Source organism: Dicentrarchus labrax, unplaced genomic scaffold, assembly GCF_905237075.1.
Source record: "Dicentrarchus labrax unplaced genomic scaffold, dlabrax2021, whole genome shotgun sequence".
NCBI lineage: Eukaryota > Metazoa > Chordata > Actinopteri > Moronidae > Dicentrarchus > Dicentrarchus labrax.
In genome coordinates, this window is record NW_026136717.1 from 6,807,211 (window position 1) to 6,825,308 (window position 18,098).

Consider the following 18,098-nt stretch of genomic DNA (forward strand, 5'->3'; position numbering starts at 1 on the left):
TTTTTCGTGTGTGTGTGTGTGTGTGTGTGTGTGTGTGTGTGTGTGTGTGTGTGTGTGTGTGTGTGTGTGTGTGTGTGTGTGTGTGTACACAGGTTTCATGCATTGGTAAAGGATCTGGAAATGATGATGCAGAACCTCATTAGTTCAGTGTTTAAGACGGTGAACACAGTGGAGGAAGGAGTTCGGCTTCTGGACGTTTTTAGACCTATGTCTACTCGAGAGGTGTCTCTCTCTCACACACACACACACACACACTCACAAATTTTTTTTGGACCACTTACTAAACACACTCTATCACCTTCTATTTATTAAACCTTCACATGTCATATAGCTAAATAAGTTCATCATTGGATGCCTGTGAATCTCTGCACACCCACACTACACTAACCCACACCCAAGTTTTAAACCCCTAAGTTCATAGAGTACTGCCCCTTCTATCACTTTAATGCACTTAGAGCAGGCTTGGTGTATAATGCATCTTTGTTATGCTGTATTTAGAGATTTGAGATTCCCCAGATTTGTCTCAGTTCTTGCATTCTCTAACTCTCATTGTCTGTTTTCTTTGCCACTCAACTTTTGTCTTTCACCTGTCCTCTATTCTTCTCATACAATTCATATACTCGTTCTCTTCCATCCAATCTTCTCTATACCAGGCCATTAAGCGCACCACAGAAGAGAAGATGGAGGAAGTATACAATATCTTTAACAAAGAGCAACGAATGGTCAACAAGGAGATGAACCAGAGGACAAGATCTTTTTCCAACCATATGCCCCGGATGGCAGGCCAGGCCCACTGGGTGAGGGCCTTAAAACATCGTTTAGAGAGACCCATGGAGGTGAGTTTATTTATCCGTGTTTTCCTTGGTACACACTAGTTACTTTAAACCATCACATGAGAAGTGTGTAAAGTGAAGAACTGTAGTAAGAGCTATGTCCATACTGGTTCTGCTTTGGTTAATATGTTGAATGTAAACTGATAGTATTCATGGTCTTTAGTGAACCCTCCTCCTGGATCTCCATCCTCAACCTCTTCCTCCTTTGTCCCTTTTCCTTCTCCTCCAGGTCCTTCAGAAGGCCAACTTTATGCACGAATCAGACAGCCACAAGCATGCAGTTTTCACCTATGGCCAAATGGTCCAGATTTTGGATGAGATGGTGAGGAAGATCTTCAGCGAGTGGAGCCAGAACCTGGACGGACAGTACCTCAGCAGACTGGAGCAGCCACTCATGGTGCGCTGCAAGGACAAGACTGCCAAGCTGGATGTCAACTTTGACAAGTGGGTTACGCACAAGAGACACAAGGCATTCACATTAAAGTATACATTCATGCAGAATGTTATTCTGTATATTGTCATCTGTGTGCTACAAAAACTCATACCCATTATTTTGTGTGTTAACCCTTTATTTGTGGCCACACAAGGGATATAGATAAACTCTCACCATCAGTTGGATACAGATCCATACATATGTGCGTACATACGTGCTCATTTTTTAAAATGTTTTATGTTTCCTTTTCCAGCAACCTGTTGAACCTGTTCTCTGAGATCCACTACTGGGATCGACAAAAGTTTGAGATCCCCCAGTGTGTGTGTGACATTTACCAGGACAGAGAGGACCTCAGAGGCCTGCGGGAGAGAACACTGCTGGTGGTCAGGGACTATAACAGGTCTGACACACACACACAAACCAACCCCCCCACACACACACACAGGTAGTCCACATGATGCATGCAGCACTGCAATGATTTTTTTATATCAGGGGCCTACTGTATGGTTATATCAGAATCATCCGAATGTTATTTTTTGGAAGGTACTGTGCCTTTAACTTTTGTATTTTCCTAGTCAAATTAAAACACACGCAAAACACATGCAAATTAGTAGATGAATGGACACACTAATATTTACTAAATGTCCTCATCTGTGTGTGTGTTTGTTTTACGATCAGGATCATTGGAATGCTGTCTCCTGACGAGTTGGGTCTGTTTCGGGAGCGAATTCGTTTGATGGATAAGAAGATTCAGCCGGGGCTAACCAAGCTTTCGTGGTTGTCTAAAGTAGCTTCTAACATCTTCATCCGAGAGTGTCTCCTGCAAGTTGACAAGGTTGGAACACACAGTTCTCTACTTACTGATTTAGACATTGTACTGTTTTATTTAATTTCATTTTTGGATTCAGATGGCAGTGGCAGAAAAGGGGGTGAATGGAGGGAGAGTAGTGTGGATTAAATCCCCTGGCTGGCTAGAAAGATTTGCCAAAAGTCTTTTTTAATCACAGACAGTTGTGACAGATCTTAGTTCATCAGGCAGTATGTTAACTCAACGGATCTGGACCCTATTCTTGGTCCAGTTAGAAAACCAAATTGGATGGTAGTTCCTCAGGAATTTCTTTCTTCCTCTCTCCTCTTTATTACACTCCAGGCCCAGCTGATAGTTGATGGATACAAAGCATCAAATCAATCCATCTCAAACCTCTGTCGCCGGATCAGTGAAACATTGCTGGTTCGACTGGATGGAAAGACTGTATACAGGTAACAGTAGATATATTCTTCCTCAGGACATGGGATGTTAAATACAGTAAATAAACAAAACATATAATATGAAGTGAACACCACAGCAGATATGATTTATTACATATTAAGTCACTTCTTACAACATTGTTCATAGATTTGATATTGTATGTAGAGTATGTATTTAAAATGCATATTCATTAGGTACAGTAAAGCATTGCGTTCTTATTATTCATTTGTTCATTCATATATTCTTGTCCTATCAGTAGAGACATGTGGTTCTTCTGTGCTAACATACATTCTATGAAGTCTCCGTCCCTTCAGTCTAGATGTTGAGGTAATTGACTAGAAAGCCAAAACATATTTAAACAGGACAACTTTACCACATTGCTAACAGCTCACTGAGGAAGTCAACAAAAAGCATCTCCACTTCTTGACATTGTCTGAAGCAATGAACATGGGTTGTATGTTAATTGTACCCCGGTTCCAAAGGATGCACATTGGATTGCTTTTTCGGTTGAATCTTTGTGTTTCTGATGTTGTAATTCTAAGGAACCTGGAGTTTGAGGATGACCAAAATGCTCACCAGCAGAGGCATCTCCAAATTCTGCGCTCAGCACACCAGGAGATTGCTGATATCATGACCCACATTCATAACATCTTCTCTAATGATGGACCTGAGGTCTGTGCTGTGTTTTTCTTTCATATAAAATTTTAATCCGGCACATTTATAAGATTGTTATTTTAGATTTGTTTTATGTGATATAGTGTAACTATGCATGGTTGAGGCAGCAGCTTAGGGGATAGAGAAGCAAGATTTTTTAACTGTTCAGTGGTCATTAGTTTTGTTCTTTTCCCAGAGATCAAGTTTAAATCTGTACAAAAACTGCTGGATTAACGGGTACAGGCTGACACTGCCGTGTCTTGTGTGTAAATCTTTACCATGGTCTTTAAGGTTCAGGAGCACTGGGTGACCTACACAGAGAAGGTGGACCTCATGGTAGAGGACGCTCTAAGGAGCAACATCAAGCGCTCAATGAAAAAGCTATCCAGGGCTATCAATGGAGACAGCAAGACATCACCCAATCCCTTGTTCAAAGTCCTGGTATTACTGCGCCAGGCTACTCCCCAAACCACACCAAAGGTAACCAGCAACCCCTCTCAGTCCAATTAGGTCAAGTTATAGTGATTTGTTTACACCACGTCCAAATATGTCAACATATGTTAGAATGTATCCGCATATTCTGACCTGCATAAAAAGCTAAATTAGATCACATGATATGTTCACTGACGTAGGAAATATAAAACTAGTTTCACTTATTCTTACTTCGACTCACAGACACAGTCATCCATTGTCTCATTGTGCTGCTAGTTTAAGTGCTGCCCCCTGTCTGAGTCAAACTGAGTGTCTGTGTATTTCTGTTTGTGGTGTGTGTGTGTGTGTGTGTGTGTGTGTGTGTGTGTGTGTGTGTGCACGCCTGTGTGCACGGCTGTGTGCACGGCTGTGTGTGTCTCTGTTTTTACAGGTCGAGTTCTCCCCAACGCTCAAAAAGCTTGCTCAGCTTGTGAACATCATGCCTCAGCTCATCAACACCATCTCAGAATTTGAACGACTGCCTGAACTTCTCTCCTGCAAACGGTCACAGGGGAATCCCATACACATCAACATAGGTTATTTTTTGGTTTATTTTAAAACATGTTGTTTCATTTTATCTAGGCGTTTTTTCCTCAGGGAATCTTTTTCTATTTTCCAAGCACAAGTACCAATCTGCACATCCGACCTGTTTTAAGTAGGTGGTGAGAAAATGTTGACTGGATGTCCATATAAAATCCTTATTCCTTATTCCTGTTGAGGAGTGACACACGATTACTAAGTTGTATACATGACCATCTATGTCTACTCTTGTCCCTGTTGTCACCCTGATCCTCTTTGATCTTTCAGAGCAAGACGAGGAGATAAAGAAGATTCAGGCGGCAGTTTCCACAGGGATGATAGCCAATGCCAGCCACCTGCAGGCCTATCTGAAGACCTGGGACAAATATAGGGATATCTGGGAGATCAACAAGGACTCATTTATACAACGCTACCAGAGACTAAACCCACCAGTCACTTCTTTTGATGCCGATATACACAGGTACTGTACAATCAAAACTAAAACTAAACCTTTTGATACTATTTTGCTGCAAAAGCTTTGTAGTACCTTGTAATGGGCATAAATTAAAGCTCACTTTAGCCTTTTTTTGCTGTGAACAATTACCTTTAAAGCAAATTGTCACCTTGTGACAACTGTAGTTCCTTGTGGCTGACTGTTAAAAAGGCTCATTCACACAGCGCTTTATCCTAATTGTTTCTTTTAATTTGTGTCCTGCTCCATGTGAACTCTAGTTTCATTCTGTCTGACATTCTTTAAAATTTGTTGTTTACAGTAATGAAGCATGCAGAGGCATTAATCTTCTCCTTTTCTGCATCATGCTCATTCTCTGGTTCACTCCCAACCCAGGTACACAGAAAAGGCCAACAGTGTTGAACAGGAAGAGACGGTGCTGAACATCCGGTTTGTCATGCTGGACAGTTCACCGCTCAAATCTTCCTTGGTGCAGCACTGCAGTGAGTGGCAAACCAAGTTCACTCAGCTGCTCAGCCACATGGCCAGCACTCGCCTAAAAGAACTTCATTCGTCGCAGCAAGACAATGCCAACAGGTGGGGAGTCAAGTGAAAGAACTTTTTTGGGGGGGTAATTTTTATTAAAGTAAGTTACTTTCTTTCTTTTATTTTCTCTTGCCTTTATCAAAGATATTTTGTATCAAGTAGTTTATGCCAGCTGGTTCATTTCATATCGAGTGAGAAGAGTATATGACAATCTCTCATTTTGGGTAAGGTGGGCTGGAAGTATTTGTTACATAAACCTACTGTATTTTCTTTATAATTCATAATTTTTGTAAAAGATTACCCAAATAGTCAGTTTCAGTGAGAAAGTTCAGTTATTTGACTCATTGTTGTTTTGTTTTTTTGTATGTGTATGTTTAGGCTTAGACGACCACCCCAGACACTGATGGAGCTTTCTGAGAGCCTGAAACTCTTGGAGACTCTCCAGGGCGACTTGGCCAAAACAGAAGCTCAGATTCCTCTCATTCATGATCAGTTTGCTATCCTAGACAAATATGAGGTCCCAGTAGAACAGGCTGTAAGCACCTTGCTTATTAATAAAGAAACATATACACATATATACAGCAAACACAATGTAGGACTGTATATACACAAACTGTGACTGTCTTGGGTACTGTATATCTACACATAAATGAACACTCAGAACATTCCTTCTCATCATTATTCCAATCCTGCCACTTGGTTCACCCACAGGTGCAGGATCTGCGTGAGGTACTGAACGAGGAGTGGGTGTGGTTCCAGCAGGTGTTGATTGACAGTGACATAATGTTGCAGAAGCACAAGGAGAAGTTTAAGAATAGCCTCATCCTCTCCTCTGAGGAGTTCAAGAAGAAGACCGAGAACACTTTGCAGGAGTTCAGCAGCACAGGTCACACATTGTCTCTCATTGTCTCTCTTTCTCACACTCGTATACATTATCATCAAGTGTTTCATCACTGTTTTGTGTGCACCTTCTGTCCCTGCTGAGCCATCACTGATTCATGCGAAACCTCTTCAGAACCAATAGCCTGTACCTAATCGGTTCTTGCCCCTGATGATTTCTGACTACAGGGCAGCTCCCTCCCACAGAATAATTAATATCCCTGACTGGAAGACACTTTGTTACTGATTTCCTTTCCCGTCATCATCCCTCACTCCTCTGTGCCTCTTCTCTTCCTTTCCCACTGCTTTTGGCTTCTGTCTTTTCCCTTTTGTTTTTGGATGCTACCATCTTTCCTTCCTCTCTATCCCTTGCTTCCCGTCCTTCTTGTTACTATGTTATAGGGGTGGCTGATATGATTAAACCCTCTATCTCACTATATACAATTTTACATAACAATATAAATTTTTTTATTTATTGTGATTTATTGAAGATTTGATGTACGGTAGTTTATACATCAGAAAACAAGATGTAAACCTGTTTTTGCTAGTGCAGTGAATTAAATACCTGACAAACACAGTAACTTGGTAACATTAATGCAAAAATCTGTAATCCTATAAATGTAGTTTCTCAAGGAAGGCATATAACTGGGAGAAATAACTTGTTTATATTTGTTTGTATTTATTTTCCTTTTACTCTGTATGAGAGAGAGCTCTCAGTTGGCCATTAATAGTTTGAATAATGATTTCACAATATATGAAAATCAGTGTATGTTCTTGGTGAGCGTTAGTAGGCATTGTATAATATGTTTTCTCTTTGTGTTTGTCCTTTTGTTTGTGGGTATGTGAATGTGTATGTTTATGTGTTTGTATGCTTTTTCGTATGTGTGTGTGTGTGTGTGTGTGTGTGTGTGTGTGTGTGTGTGTGTGTGTGTGTGTGTGTGTGTGTGTGTGTGTGTGTGTGTGTGTGTGTGTGTGTGTGTGTATATCTCCCTTCATTTTTCATGTTTATATCCAGGTCCATTTAACAGTTCGCTGAGCACTGAGATGGCCTTAAAGCAAATAGTAGGGCATCGCGGCACACTGGAGGCTCTAAAACAGGAAGAAAACAACATCCTTCACGGGCTGGGCTTCTTCAACATAGAACAGCCCCCTTCCAAAAGCATCCAGACACTAGAGAAGGTCTGACCCACACTAGGCTCATAGTCTTAACATACTGTTGTCTTGCCATACGCTTACACAGACTCAACATAATCAGCTGTTAATACAGAGAAGGTTAATGTGGGAATTGTTACAGTGATGAACTGGCTCAACATGTGTAGATTAGGCAAGCAGAATTTTTGGGTCAGTTTTACAGGTATTTGATCAGCCATAATGGTGTGTTTTGTACAGGACATAGACCAACTGCAGCAGGTCTGGGAGATCACGCAGGAGTGGAATGCTAACTGGAACATCTGGAAAGTTGGTCAGTTTGTTACACTGCGGACAGAGAGCATGGAGAGCACAGCACAGGACATGTTCAAAAAACTCAACAAACTCCAGAGAGAACTAAAGGTCAGTTCTGCCACACAGAGTTTTTAAAGAGCTACAGAGTTTGGCTTCCTGCTACACTGTGACAGGCACGGTTTAGCTGTAATATATTACCTGTGTCAAGTTAGGTTTGTTTCATATAAATAAACTGTGTATAAAGGACAAGACAGTACTGTACAATTTAGATGCCATACTTTAGTGATAGAACACACAATGACACTTTGTCTTTATAATGCATACAAAGTTTGCAGGCTCTTATGGGGCATCATTAGAAGTATTTTTAGCTTGAAACCTGCAAACCTTTTTACAGTGACAGCTTAAACATTCTATGGCCTTCCTTCAGGGTGCACAAAATACCACAAACTGCAAACCCCTCAGCAGCTCTCACATTGACATTACACAGTAGTGAGGACCTGATCTTTGTCTTATTGCAGGATAAGGGGTGGGATATAGTAGATTTCTCCAAGAACAAGATTGACCAGTTTAAGAGGATCATCCCTCTCATTGCTGATCTGAGGAACCCAGCCATGAGAGACAGGTACGGATTGAAACAAAACTATCTACATGCATTGTCCTTTAACACTTCAGTATATCTTTCAACTATGGTCTTGCAATAGTTACATGAATAAGAATTACCTGTCAAATAGTTAAATGGTACTTAAGGGTTAGGGTTCGCTTAGTGCCAGCTGTCAGTTATGTGTCAACTATGTTATAGCTAGTGTGCTAATGATGCTATACATCTGCCATGCCCAGATATCTCTCTATTTATGTGTAAGAATTAAACTAAAGCAGGGGACTAGCATTCAGTCTTACTATTTTTTTTTCTTCAGTTGACTGAGTAATTTGAGGCTAAGATAAACCTTGCTGTCAATGCCACCTTTTTTTCAGGCACTGGAAGCAGATCTGCGAAGAGCTGCAGTGCTCTTTTGACCAAACCAGCAGTGAATTCACCCTGGAGAAGATCATATTTCTTGGCCTTGACAAGTACACTGACAAGATCTGTGAGATATCTGGAGCTGCCAGCAAGGAACTCTCCATAGAGCAGGTCCAGTCTCTTCGCATTTTTGTAACTTTTTGTGCCTCCGTTCATTCTAACCAGGGTTGCGCCCAGAAAGTTGGAAGTGTAACTGACTGGCTCCCTTCCAGCCTGCTTTTAGGCCTGCTTATCTTGGGCAGCAGAGCCAGTTCATGGAGCAGAAGTTTCTGCCTCTCAATATTTAATCTTGTCCCCAGCCCCTATGTACTTCCTTACCTTACACCGCAACACTAATGGAAGTTATATCAATGCAGTTTTAGGGCTAGATTTAGCATAAATCAGTGCATACAATTCTGTGCCTTTCATTCAATTTGCATTCTCAGTCTGCATGTAATAGCAGCAGATTTACTAAAACAGCAAATGATGACATTCTGTGAGTGAAGGAGAACCGAAAGCTGCACTCATGTGATGGGATTTATTTGAGATTAGAACATGTAACATTCAAAGAAAAACAAGAGTACATAAGAACACTACAAAAATACAATACTGTTTAGAGTAAAAAAGCGATCTCCATCTCTGATGTATTCAAGCTGTAGAACTCAGTGCAAAGATTCATGGTTTCCTATCATTTATCATCTAGTCATGACAATGTATCATATTAACCTTGTGGAAAAGGAAAACAATAGAAATATTTCCCCCTCTTTTTTCCATCTCTCAGTGGTGTGTTCTGTCTGTTAACATTACTCTGTTTTGTTGATATCTAAGGGTCTGGAGGCCATTACCAAAACATGGGAGGAAACATTCCTGGACATAGCACCTTACAAAGATGAAGGCCACTACCGGCTGAGGTGAGAAATCATTTGGGTGGAGGGTTCAAGAAGTTACAGTTATGACCTGATCAGACATTTACCTGCATCACTAGATCCCACAGCTCAGTACAGCTTGATGCTGCGATCAGGTGATGTCTTTCTTGTATATAGATAAATGTAATTTGTATATAGATAAATGTGATGCCTTGGTAGCATGACTGTACAGTAGAGAGCATATATAACTGATATGAGAATTTTGTTGAATAAGTCATAAAAGGGGAGTGAATGTGTTTGTCGTCAGAGATGAGTGATCAGAACAGAGTGAACAGAAAAGAGAGACACACTGAGATTTTGATTCAAGAGTAGAGGAAAGTAAGGTACAGAAAATGAAACCTTTCAAACATGTATCAATAGATCCTTTTAAGAAATCAATGAGGAAACAGAGCTGATTAGTAAAAGGGGATCAAGGAAATGTATTTATCATTGTACGACACAGCATTGTACAATGAAATGGACGTTTTCAGTCCCTTCATGCTACACAAAAAGCTATTCAATAATGATCAAAAATAATAATGATTCAAAAAACAATAAGCATCCTATCTACCTTTAGTATATTTTTGCAAAGATAAATGGTAAAGAAATAGTCAGTTTGCACTCTTTGACTAATTATTTGACTTTATCATATAATAATATCAAATAATCATACAGGATTTACCAGAGGTAATGAATATTAGAAACATCTCTCAATATTATGCAGTCAAAATATGGAGCAATAACTACAGCCAAGGTGAATTCAAACCTTTTTTGCACAGTTTTAACAAAAGCTGGACGTAATAGTCCTGCAAAGATTTATTGCAGAAATTATACAACTGCATTGGATTACACTGAACTGTGCAGGTTTAACTAAAAAACTGATAACTTATGTGTATGCTTCACTGACTTTTTCTGCTGGGAAAGTGTGTCACCATTAGAATTCATTATATGCAGTCATCAGCATTCATGTTTAATTCTCCCTCCCTGTCTCTCCCAGGGGCACAGAAGAGGTTTTCCAGGCCCTGGAGGACAACCAGGTTATTCTGTCCACAATGAAGGCTTCTCGGTTTGTCAAAGCCTTTGAGCGGGAGGTGGACTCCTGGGAACGCCGACTGTCCCAGGTGCTGGAAGTCATCGAGATGATCCTCACTGTACAACGTCAGTGGATTTATCTGGAGGTACAGGAAACATATTTATATACTTAACTATGCCATAGGATTAATTATTATACATGGATATTCATTGCTTTACAGTAGGCTTTTCAATTAATAATACTATCACCTTCACCTATACAATTAATCTATTTCCAGTACTGCAATCTTTCTCTGTCACTCTCCATTTTTCTGTTGTTTCTTTTTTTTCATCCAACTAGAACATTTTCCAAGGAAAGGACATCCGGGAGCAGCTGCCTCATGAGTGCAAAGAGTTTGAAGATGTTAGTTCTAGTTGGAAGATCATTATGGGCCGTCTCCACAGCGATAACAACGCCTTGCAGGGAACCCACCACCCCGGTATGACAAAATACTTCATGTTTCTTTAAAGTACATGCCTTTCATGCCGTGGTCAGTCAAATTTTGTGTATTCAGAAGCTTATATGTAAGTCAAACTTAAAAACTTAAGTTGTGTTGTTTAATTTTCTTCTTACTATAGTCTTACTGTGATGGGTTGACAGTTATTTTTAAACATGTTCAATATTTATTCTATATCCTTCATGTGAGATGTAAATTCTACTTGAAATTTAAAGGAAGAAAACATCAAAAAACATCTGGTTGAAGAATAGTGACGAAACTGGTGATGAGGATGCCTAAAGAAACTTCTTATTCATGAATAAAATATATATTATTTATATATAAATAAAAACAATATTCAAAATTGAGTAAAGTCTTCAATCAGCCTCTTTCCTCTACATCTTTCAGGCTTGCCGGAGAAGCTGTCAGAGATGAGTGCCAAGCTGGAGGAGATCCAGAAGGCCCTGGACATGTACCTAGAGACCAAGAGGCAGATCTTCCCAAGATTCTACTTCCTGTCCAATGATGATGTACTGGAGATCCTAGGGCAGTCACAGAACCCAGACGCCATGCAACCCCACATGAAGAAGTGTTTCGACAACATCAAGAGCATGCGCATTAACAAGGCAGGCTTAGATAAAAGTCAATCACATGCATACATACACTCAGTGGCCAGTGCCACTCTGCTACTGAGTCGGAGTTCTTTAAGCCCATTTAGTCAAGATTAGATTACTAAACATTATATATTTACATGACTTGTGTTTCTTTACCTTAGGTTCTGAAGTGCTGCAACAGATTCATTCTTACATTCCTCTACTATGGGTATATGGGACACAATAGGACAAAAAATATATAGGAAAGCTATTATGCCCCATATATTTTAACTTACGGAATTGTAATTTGACAGCTGAATAATAATATTTGAAAATGCTTCAAAGTTGGCAGTGTAGTCTTACTGTAGGTGCGCTGTGCATCAGTAGGAACTGTAACTAAAAAATACTTAAAGTATCAAAGTAAATATCAGATCAGTTTGATCAGGATTTGGGGCAAAACAACATGATCTGGACTGCCTGGGTACTGCATTGCTTGTGTTATATTTGCTACATTTATTGTTCCATTTCAGAAATTTACTTAATTATAAGTCAAAGTTTCAGGATGAACTGGCCTCAGAGCTGCCACTGTCTATGTGTCTCTCTTATAGGACTGCAGTAAACCACTCGCTAATGGGATGTACTCTGCTGATGGGGAGTATGTTCCGTTCATGTATCCACTGACACTGGACAGACCTGTGGAGGTACAGCAGTGATGATTATGATAATGATGCCATGTTGGTGCTAATGAATACAATAAAGACAGCTATGGTACAGATTGTTAGTTATTTGTGTTTTGTGTATGTAGGTTTGGCTGTGTGAAGTTGAGAAGACCATGCGCATTACACTAAGAGATTGTCTGAGCGATTGCCTTGTAGCTCTGAAGAAGATGACAGGACAGAGAGACAAGTGGGTCAAAAACTGGCCAGGACAGGTACATTTGGCTTTTTCTTACTATCTTATTATATTATATTAATGCAATGCAAACAGATTTGCCAATTTGAATACCAGTGTGTAATAGCGATTATTTTTGCTCTATTTACAAATCACAATTCTTGTTGAACTCAGCATTACCTGTCTCCTTGGGTTTTTACTTAATCCATATCTTGCTTTTGAGTACACAAGCTGTATTCCTTAACATCAAATTTACAGAATCTTCTGCATGTGGAGTTACTAGATGTTAAACAGTTGTATTTTCTTGTTAACATCAAATGAAAATAAATTTACTAGGTTCTTTTAACTGAAAGATTCAGTTTTCCTTGAATGTGTACTCTTTCTGTTTTAGATGGTAATCACAGCCAGTCAGATCCAGTGGACCACTGATGTCACTAAATCTCTCATTACCAACAAGGAGAGAGCTGATAAGTCCTCCCTCAAGTCCATGAAGAAGAAACAGGTTTGATTGACTTTTGTCAATTAACTATTAACTATTCTTATTTAAAAACAGTTTTAAAATATTTTTGATTTGTTAATGCTGTTAATATGACGATTCTAAGCATGTAAAATATGCCTTGGATCATCTGTGTGTGTTAGAATTTCATGTATTTTCAATATTTTGCACAACCTACAACCAAAATCATATCTTAATGATGTTAAGTCTTTTGAGTTCTTAAGCTAAAACTCTCTTAACTTTTCAGGTCTCCATGCTTCAATGCTATTCAGAGGCCATCCGTGGCAATCTGTCCAAGGTACTACGACTGAAGATTGTAGCGCTGGTCACAGTGGAGGTTCATGCTCGGGATGTCATTGATAAGCTGGCCAAGGCAGGCTGCAGTGACACCAATGCCTTTGAGTGGCTCTGCCAGCTGCGACTATACTGGGAGAAGGTATGCTCTGATAGGGGCAGGTTACAGACTAGAGATAGTCTGGAGAAAAGGGGAGAGACAGTATGGAAAAAAGAAGAGCATGTAACATAACTTTTGTCAAGCCATAATTTCAGCAACATTTTCTAGTGGCTGTTCTTTTTAGCTTTTGCAGATTTTGTGGTTTGTATGATGAGATTTGGAATCCTTGCTGAGGAAATACACCTAAATGCATCTTATACGCTATCAGAGTACTCCCATCAAGGATATTTAATTACATTCTCTAAGTTAAAAGCTGAAGGAAATACTGTGATAGAACAAGGGTGTATAGATAAATTGCTTTTAATGATTCAGTGTCATATATATACATACACTCTCTCTCTGTTCCGCGTATTTTCCATATTATCAGCATTCCTTACTCCATCACTCAGTTTGCTGATCTAACAGCAGTAAGAGAAACCATTTTTATTGAGTTGGAATGAGACCAAGAAAACACCCACTAAACTTGTTTATTTTATGCATGTTTGTTCTCCCAATAGGATGCGGATGATTGTATAATCCGACAGACCAACACACGTTTCCAGTACGGCTACGAGTACCTGGGCAACTCAGGACGGCTCGTCATCACTCCACTTACTGACAGGTAACAACCATTCAATTAATTAATGCACCAACCAACCACCGCATCAGCACATCAATCTGTTGCATGTCAGTTCATTAATTAGTTAGTAATTCAAGTATTATTTTTATTATATATAATTAAAATGTTTATGTTTTATATTCATTCTGAGTATCAGACAACTGTGTGAGTCCCCCATCCTGGAGACAAAGGACAGATTTGCACTGCGATTAGTATCTTGTGTAATTAAATGTCATGTAAATTACACGAGAGCAGACAGAAGCTACCATTAGCATTGTTACTGTAGTATAATGACTAGATTACACCTTGGCTCTTTGTGCATTCACAGATAAAAGGATTATCACCAGTTATTATATTAATGGTTGTCACCATGGATAGATTAGTAATTTCAGTATGTAATATATTAGTTCACATTGGAGACCATCTCATATATTTATTTTTAAAGTACAGCATAAAAAGCTAACAAATGTACTGTATTTCCATTTTGGATCTTGTGTGGGCCTCAAAGATATTACATCTAAGTCTTGCAATCATTGTCTTTTTTAAAGTTTCAGTATATGTTTATTTTAATTTACCAAAAATATTCAGATCATATTTGCATGTGTATGATGAATATTTTTTCTATGCTGGCTCTGCAGAGTAAATGTGCATGTTTGACTCTGTTCAGGTGTTACATGACCCTGACCACAGCGCTCCATCTTCATCGGGGGGGCTCTCCTAAAGGCCCAGCTGGTACTGGGAAGACAGAGACAGTGAAGGACTTAGGCAAAGCTCTCGGCATGTACGTCATTGTAGTCAACTGCTCTGAAGGACTAGACTACAAATCCATGGGACGCATGTACTCTGGCCTGGCACAGGTAGAAAAGAAACATTTTCATACATTTGAGTGATGACGTGGCTGTGACTAAATATGCTGTTCATTATGTCGAGACACATGAGTGGGTGTGTGTACAACTAAAAATTGTTTTTATTGGATTTATTTTTTTTTGTGTAATTGAACTTTAAAATTGTATGTTGTTGTATATAAAATTGTATTGAATGTGTTTCACTGTGTCCATGCTGAACAGACGGGAGCATGGGGCTGCTTCGATGAGTTCAACCGTATCAACATCGAGGTGTTGTCTGTAGTGGCCCAGCAGATCCTCTCCATCCTGTCCGCCCTCTCAGCTGGACAGTCCAAGTTCCATTTTGACGGACAGCACATACGTCTGGTCTGGTCATGTGGCATCTTTATCACCATGAATCCTGGTAGGTCATGGAATCATACTTCAGTTTGAATCATACTGAGCATACAATTAGACAGTCATAAAGAGGATTATGTTGCTTTTGTAATTATAATCTTTTCTCTCCATTTAATTTTTTCCTAGGTTACGCTGGTCGTACTGAGCTTCCAGACAACCTCAAGTCCATGTTCAGACCTATCTCCATGGTGGTGCCAGACTCTACTCTAATCGCTGAGATCATACTGTTTGGAGAGGGCTTCAACAACTGCAAGGTACTACCATTCAGGAAAATTCTATACTGGTAGTGTGCTGGGAAAAAAGAGTAGAAACAGATGAAAGAATAAAACATGGCAAGTAAGGTTAGTCTTAATCTTTGTGCTAGTGCGGATTAAAGGGGTTTAAAGACAAGACTGCGTTCTTAGTTGAAGAAAGTAGACATTTTTTGCTATAGGTTATACAGAATTATCATCTTATAAAGGATATGTTTGTATGCTTGCTGCTCTATAACAAACTTGTATCTGCACTAAAATTAGATTAGATTATTATCTTATTTTCGTCTGTATTACAGTAAGTGCTATTGAAGATCTTTGACTTGATCTTTCCTGGTTGTGATTGGAGTTTTGGTGTGTCCCAGATATGTGCTGCATATGTAAAAATCATATTCTGGTTTAAGAAATCTGGATACGGCCTTATTCTGGTTCTGCAAAACCTGAATCTACTATCTCGAGTACTCCAATAGAAACCAGGATACTGTGGCATATGAACACCAGATCCAGGCTTCTAAACACTCTTTATTGGTATAAACATAGTGGCTGAGATAGTGAGAAATCAAGACACAACTGTGCACAGATGATCAGTAACCTAGATACTATTATTATCATTTATACAGGTATATTAATAACCAGGATTGTCATGTTCCATGTAAATGCCATATCGAGAATATGATCAAAACCAGGATGAGATTCATAACTGGGGTGCAAACACAGTAATTGAGTTCTGTAGGATCCAGAATTCAGGATTGGGCTGCTGGGTGAAAGGAGTTTCAATTTATTCAGGACCATGGAGATATTGCATTACTATATGTATGTAACTATAGGAAACTCGCTTCAACTCTCTCACTTCTCGGTAACAGGGCCTTGTCTTTGTAGTGGATGTCTCAGTTAGATTCATTATGTGCGCTATTTTTACCCAGTACACAGTTCTGAATATGCACTGATTTCTAAAGTATATCTTGTTGAATTATCACAGCCTTAATGAAACATCCCTGCTTCTTTTATGTGAACAGCTCAGGCAATCAGCAGATGAGATTGAGTTCTTCTACACTGATAGAGATGCAATATCATCAAATCAATCTGATGGATTCAATAAAAAATTCCTTCTTATACCAAAGTTACAAACTTAGAGAGTTTTTTTATTTATCAAGGTTTTTAACAGATCATCTTTATGATTGTATTGTACGTACTATTTAAAGTGATGTTGTTGGAAAATGTGAATAGCTGGAACATAGATCAGTGGTGGGTAGGAATGTAACTATATATATATATATATATATATATATATATTAAAGCAAAAAATTTAATTAATTTAATTTAAATCATGAGATATAAAATGTATCGTGATGCTCTTTTTAAACAGCAGAGGGTGCTATCTACTTTTGACTTTGGTTGTTCGACATTATATGTCACTTGCATCAGTAGCTGTATCAAGGTGCAAAGACATGGCAGCTACAGGTGAAGAGTTTGAAGTTGACGATGTACCTTCCTGTGCACCAATCGGAGGTGTGGTAGCTTTTTGGCTTCCCAAAATATTCATTGTTTTTCACAGTTGATAGCCTACCTCAGAAATAAAAGAGGATTCTTTAATTTGATAAAGAAAATATAACGATCAGGAATCATAATTTGTTTTATTTTGTTTTAAAAACATTGAATATCATATTGTGAATTGTATTGCAAGTTGAGTGTATTGTTGCATCCCTAGTGGTGGGTGTTTTCCCACTCATTTATAGTTCCTTTTAGTAGGGTGTGCTGGTCTGAGGTCAAAGTAAAAATGGGCATTGGTGCAGGGCCGAGGTGCCGGATCATCATTTTGTAAGTGTAACAATTACCACAGAAAGAGGAGCAGAATTAGTACTGCCTTATGCCACTATGAATGTGTTTGTTTATTGTGATGGGGTGACAGAGTTGGTACACACTGGTGTGCAGCTTGTATTTACTCGCTAAAGAGCGATGAAAAGAGATGATGATGGTATGTGTGCTTACTAACTTGCACTTGAACATGAACACCTATTTTGCTCCTCAGAGACTTCAGAAAAATCCAACACTGCTGCCCCCCCCCCACACACACACACACACACACACACACACATTTGGTCGACTGGTTCTCTTGCCTCGCTGTTATTTCTGGCACATAATTATATGTGCCAGAAACAGAATTAGGACTATTAACTGAGCAGCAGTGCAAACAACAACAGATTAAGACTGAAACAACACAGCCACTCAGGGCCCGACCTTAGTTGAATACTGTGGTGTATATTCGCGATGCTTTTGAAGATGGACAGATATAAGATAAGGCACCAATAGACACAAAAAGATTATTTGTCCCATTGACTTCCTTGTTTTTATTTTTATGACCTTTCATTGATAAAGAGTATTTTTTTCCAAATTATTTTTTATTTTTTTTCAACTAAATAAAGAATTATGCCAAAAAAGGGAAGCAAAAACATGAAAGAACTAACCATGTCATTGTTTCAGTCTGGTTCCAAGTTGATCAAATCTGTTTAGCTCCCCCATTAGATAGAAGAAGATATGATAATGGGGAATTTATTTCCTCATATCGTTAATTAACGATAGATTACATTTTAATGTAATAAACTGCTAAAAGAATATAAAATGCTGTGTATTAAAACAAGAAAGGGTTAAAACAAAGTGAGTTTAAGTATTAAAATGGCCGTTAGTT

The 18,098-nt window shown here is 38.9% G+C and overlaps 1 protein-coding gene across 1 annotated transcript in view; it reads left to right on the forward strand.

Moving 5' to 3' along the window:
- The window catches only part of dnah2 (dynein, axonemal, heavy chain 2), a 58,995-nt gene that overhangs the window by 6,692 nt on the left and 34,205 nt on the right, over positions 1–18,098 (forward strand). The window contains exons 11-39 of the mRNA XM_051375266.1: positions 93–222; positions 654–836; positions 1,063–1,277; positions 1,520–1,666; positions 1,945–2,101; positions 2,417–2,526; positions 3,058–3,187; positions 3,461–3,649; positions 4,032–4,176; positions 4,448–4,640; positions 5,007–5,207; positions 5,535–5,691; positions 5,868–6,042; positions 7,051–7,214; positions 7,425–7,586; positions 7,997–8,100; positions 8,451–8,607; positions 9,304–9,386; positions 10,378–10,558; positions 10,753–10,891; positions 11,297–11,514; positions 12,090–12,182; positions 12,287–12,412; positions 12,764–12,874; positions 13,116–13,304; positions 13,820–13,923; positions 14,588–14,777; positions 14,988–15,168; positions 15,288–15,415. Of these exons, the coding sequence (XP_051231226.1) occupies positions 93–222; positions 654–836; positions 1,063–1,277; positions 1,520–1,666; positions 1,945–2,101; positions 2,417–2,526; positions 3,058–3,187; positions 3,461–3,649; positions 4,032–4,176; positions 4,448–4,640; positions 5,007–5,207; positions 5,535–5,691; positions 5,868–6,042; positions 7,051–7,214; positions 7,425–7,586; positions 7,997–8,100; positions 8,451–8,607; positions 9,304–9,386; positions 10,378–10,558; positions 10,753–10,891; positions 11,297–11,514; positions 12,090–12,182; positions 12,287–12,412; positions 12,764–12,874; positions 13,116–13,304; positions 13,820–13,923; positions 14,588–14,777; positions 14,988–15,168; positions 15,288–15,415 (4,462 nt within the window). The remainder of the gene's footprint in view (positions 1–92; positions 223–653; positions 837–1,062; positions 1,278–1,519; positions 1,667–1,944; positions 2,102–2,416; positions 2,527–3,057; positions 3,188–3,460; positions 3,650–4,031; positions 4,177–4,447; positions 4,641–5,006; positions 5,208–5,534; positions 5,692–5,867; positions 6,043–7,050; positions 7,215–7,424; positions 7,587–7,996; positions 8,101–8,450; positions 8,608–9,303; positions 9,387–10,377; positions 10,559–10,752; positions 10,892–11,296; positions 11,515–12,089; positions 12,183–12,286; positions 12,413–12,763; positions 12,875–13,115; positions 13,305–13,819; positions 13,924–14,587; positions 14,778–14,987; positions 15,169–15,287; positions 15,416–18,098) is intronic.